This window comes from Protomyctophum parallelum (assembly GCF_964188405.1).
Source record: "Protomyctophum parallelum genome assembly, chromosome: 19".
Taxonomy (NCBI): domain Eukaryota; kingdom Metazoa; phylum Chordata; class Actinopteri; order Myctophiformes; family Myctophidae; genus Protomyctophum; species Protomyctophum parallelum.
Genome location: NC_139717.1, coordinates 35,902,203 through 35,906,152, shown reverse-complemented (window position 1 = coordinate 35,906,152; position 3,950 = coordinate 35,902,203). Strand labels below are relative to the sequence as shown.

Genomic DNA, 3,950 nt, shown 5'->3' with positions numbered 1-3,950 from the left:
CTGCAATGTAGCCTATAAACATGTAAACAAGGAATAAACCCGCTTGTCGGATGCCAGACCCCATGGCCCTGCACCAGGAATGGATGCCTGTTTAAACATGCCCGCAGATAAAACTCCCTGACTCGCGCCCATCGTGCCAGACAGCCTCTAAAACTCTCTCACATGCTATGATGCTGCGGCTACTAGGCCAAAGCACGCACGCGCGCTGTGATTCAGACTAGTGCGCGCTCGCCTGCTCTCTCACACGCGATTTTGGGTGTTATTCCTATAGTGTTGAACACGTGTTGCAGCCGGTAGGCGGTGCTGCGGTGCATAGGTTAAAGAAAGTTAATCAGAAGGTTTCCAAGGCTACTGAGGTGCCTAAAGTGTAGATTTATATACTAATTCTATCGTAAATGAAAACTGGACAGCTCATTTCCTGCACTCATAAAAAGTCATAACATGTAGGCTATAGCCAGGGGTGGAAAGTAATAAAGTAGGCGAACATATAATACTCTATAGTCTATACTCAAGTACTGTACTGTACTGTACTATACTATACAATTTTGAGGCACTTTAATTGCCTATAGGCTACTTCAATTGGCTTATATTTCCATGTTTTAGTTAAATAGCCTGCTATAGCCATGATTAGATTATTACAAAACATACAATTGAAAGTCAATTCAGGCCTTTTTATACTTAAAAAAAATCACACCCGTGTGCAGTGAGGGCGCTGTACTTTTAGGCAGACATAGAATAGTACACCAATAGACAACACACAATTAATTTCAGTAATGGAGGAATCGAACACCTTTCCAGAATGGAATTTCCAGAACAATGGAGGGGGGTGAGCCATTCATTATCCATGCATACTTTTCATTTGACCAACAACAAAACTGGTTCTAAATGTTCTCCTTTGACAAACAACATTGATTCTAAATGTTCTAATATGAGAAATAAGGTAAAATAAACATGAAATAAACATGGGGCGAGATATCCGTGCTTTGGGGCGAGATATCCACGCTGTGGAGCGAGATATCCACGATTTTCGAAAAGGTTTGAAAATCTTTGGCCATAGACTTTTACCTTATATAGCCTACTCAAATGAATTTACTCAAAATGAATAGCGTTTACTTAACCGTATTTTTTATATAATGGCTATATAGGGCCTATAGCCTATAGCCATTATATAAAAAATAATTATTTTACACAATGTCTCTCACACACGCAGTGTCATGCACACACACGCTATGCAAACAGTAAGTATAAGTAGCCTTGCCGAGCCATGAGGTGCGTTAGGGCAGGAGCCTATCTCCTGTTTCTATAGCAGCTTGATGTATAAAGTACACCCCCTGGACGGACATGACGCTAGTATGTCGCAATCCAACCCTTGACGCTGAGTGTCAAGCATTTTAACGGCGGGGCTCCACCGGGCGCGTTGCGTCTCCGTCGCGTACGTCAAAAAACGAACCGGGGTAATTTTAATGCAGTCACGCAATGCGTTAAATGCAGTGGAGCCACCCTTCATTGATTAAAAAGGGAACATTCCCTGATGGTGACGCTGACGCGCCGGAGCCCCGGTGTTGAGTCTTTGGTATATGACCCGGCCAGGGATTGAACCATGCAAACTTGCAACTTATTGTCTGGTCTGTCTGTTCAAACAGTCGCAGTAGGCTATATATACTGTGTACACAAAACCCCAAAAAGGTGTGTAGACTAAGAGGGCTATAGTGCGATCTTTTTCAAATAAACGTGCCAGTTAGACACATCGTGAGGCTTGATACTGTTTTCAATCATTTTATTCCTCCTGTAGAAAATGTACATCAGACATAGACAATATAATACAAAATAGAAAAAGATCCACAGTATACTGACAAATACAAACTTTTAACACGTAACAATTAAGCCTATGCAATACTGCTTTGGCATTTCAAAGACATTGAATAAAGTGCAAATTGACTTGTCTTCCAATACATTCGCAGTTTTTTCACTTTTTCACTTTTTTTTTTACAAAGTTGTTCACAGCATTTGAAAACGCATCTTAAAATTTGTTGAGACACGATAAAGTGCAGATATGCGTGAGATTCATATACATTTTTAGCGTCACACAACATCCAAGTGTTGGTAAAGCATTCGCTGTCAAGTGTCAACTGTCCTATAGCAGATTGTCGATTTTCATAACTCTTGCGCTGCATTTTCTCTCTCTACACACTCACACTCACACTCGCTCTCTCTTAAACGTCGCTAGGTGACCTGGAGCGGTAGGACCCCTTGGCCTGAAAACAGCCGCAGAAAAGCACGTAGAGTGAGCGTTGAATCTCGGCGTTGCGGTAGGCGTAGATGATGGGGTTGATCATGGAGTTGTAGGTGGCCGGCAGCAGCGTCGCGTACGTGTACACGGACGGGTAGTGCCTCTCGCCCACCAGGCAGTAGATGGCGAAGGGCAGCCAGCTGGCGCCGAACGTCCCCAGGATGATGGCCAGCGTGGACACCCCCTTCTTGGTGGCCACGTAGTGCGAGGTGCTGAAGAAGTGCTGCTGGAGCGCGATCTGGTGCGCGTGGCGACACACGATCTTGCAGATCTTAACGTACATGGCGAGCATGAGCGCGAAGATGACGAAGAAGGAGACGGCCAGCACGGTCACGTTGCTGCGCGTCAGCGGGCGCACGATGCTGCACGCGGCCGGCTCGTCCAGGCAGTTCCAGCCGAGCACGGGCAGCAGGCCCAGGCACAGCGACACCCCCCACGTGCCCGTCAGCATCACGTGCACCCACTGCAGGGTCTTCTCGGAGAAGTACGTCAGGGCGTTGTAGAGGGAGAAGTAGCGGTCCACGGTGATGGCCAGCAGGCTGCTGATGGACGCCGTGAACGAGGCCACCAGGAAGCCCACGGTGACCAGGCTGACGGTCTCCGAGGAGATCATGTACTGGAACACGAAGTTGAGGATTAGTCCAATGCCGGCCAGCAGGTCCGCCGTGGCCAGGCTGCCGATCAGCACGAACATGGGAGTCCTCAGGCTCGGCGTGTAGAAGATGATGGCCACCACTATGGCGTTCTCGCAGGCGATGACCGTGCCCGACATGCAGAGCATGATGTCCCACGGGTTGATGGGGAACTCCAGCGGCGCGGTGGAGAACGCCAGGCTGCCGTTGCGCTCCGGGTAGTCGGTCTCCATCCAGGGGAGGAGATCCGCCGCTCCGGCCACCGCGGCTGCAGAAGAGTCATTCACTACCAATGTCTCGTTCATCTTCGCAATGTCCTTCCTTTATAAAGATTACAAAAATATATGAGTTTAGGCTATTAATTGCAGCCTATTCTATGCAGGCAAACTACTCCAAAAACAATGTGTCAATATATAAGTGACATCTACTATAATCACTGTCTGCACAGTCGCGAGCGCTGTCCATGGTGCTGAAACTTTCCAGCACTGTTGCGGTGTAGCCTAACTTTGACTACAGAATCTCCCAGTTCCGTATAGCCAATATATAGTATAATTAAACTATTCCCTGGATCTGCTAAGTGTGTGCTGTTATAATAATATTCACAATATATGGGGGGAAAAAATCAATTAGCCTACTACATACCTCCGCCGTCGCTACAAACGGAGATTGCAGTGAAATTGGAGCCGTCCCTCTCACACGAAACCTCTCAAGTTAACCCCACGATTCTGTTCTGTTCCCCCACGCATGGGCTGCACACCCAGGGTAGGGGACGACGACAAGCATCGGCTGACGAGGAGTCTGGGGAGGAGGAGATGGGCTGGGGTGACGATGGAGAGGACTGGAGTATGGTTAAGGCGCACGGGAGACGAGTGGAGTTTATAAATCCACACGCGACGTCACAGAGAGAGAGAGAGAGAGAGAGATAGAGATGCCCGTTGATCACATGCTGGGATGAAACATGTCAGGCATGGAGGGCTTCTTAACCCCTCAATGAATCAAAATCAGAAGACTTTATTGCCATGACATGC

General features: G+C 47.5%; 1 protein-coding gene across 1 annotated transcript; it reads right to left on the bottom strand.

Moving 5' to 3' along the window:
- Positions 1-2,213: 2,213 nt before the first annotated feature.
- Positions 2,214-3,227, bottom strand: gpr6 (G protein-coupled receptor 6; the record flags this gene model as incomplete). Its single annotated transcript, XM_083790202.1, has 1 exon — positions 2,214-3,227. One exon carries the CDS (start codon positions 3,225-3,227, stop codon positions 2,214-2,216), a length of 1,014 nt encoding a protein of 337 aa, XP_083646328.1.
- Between the last annotated feature and the right edge of the window lie 723 nt (positions 3,228-3,950).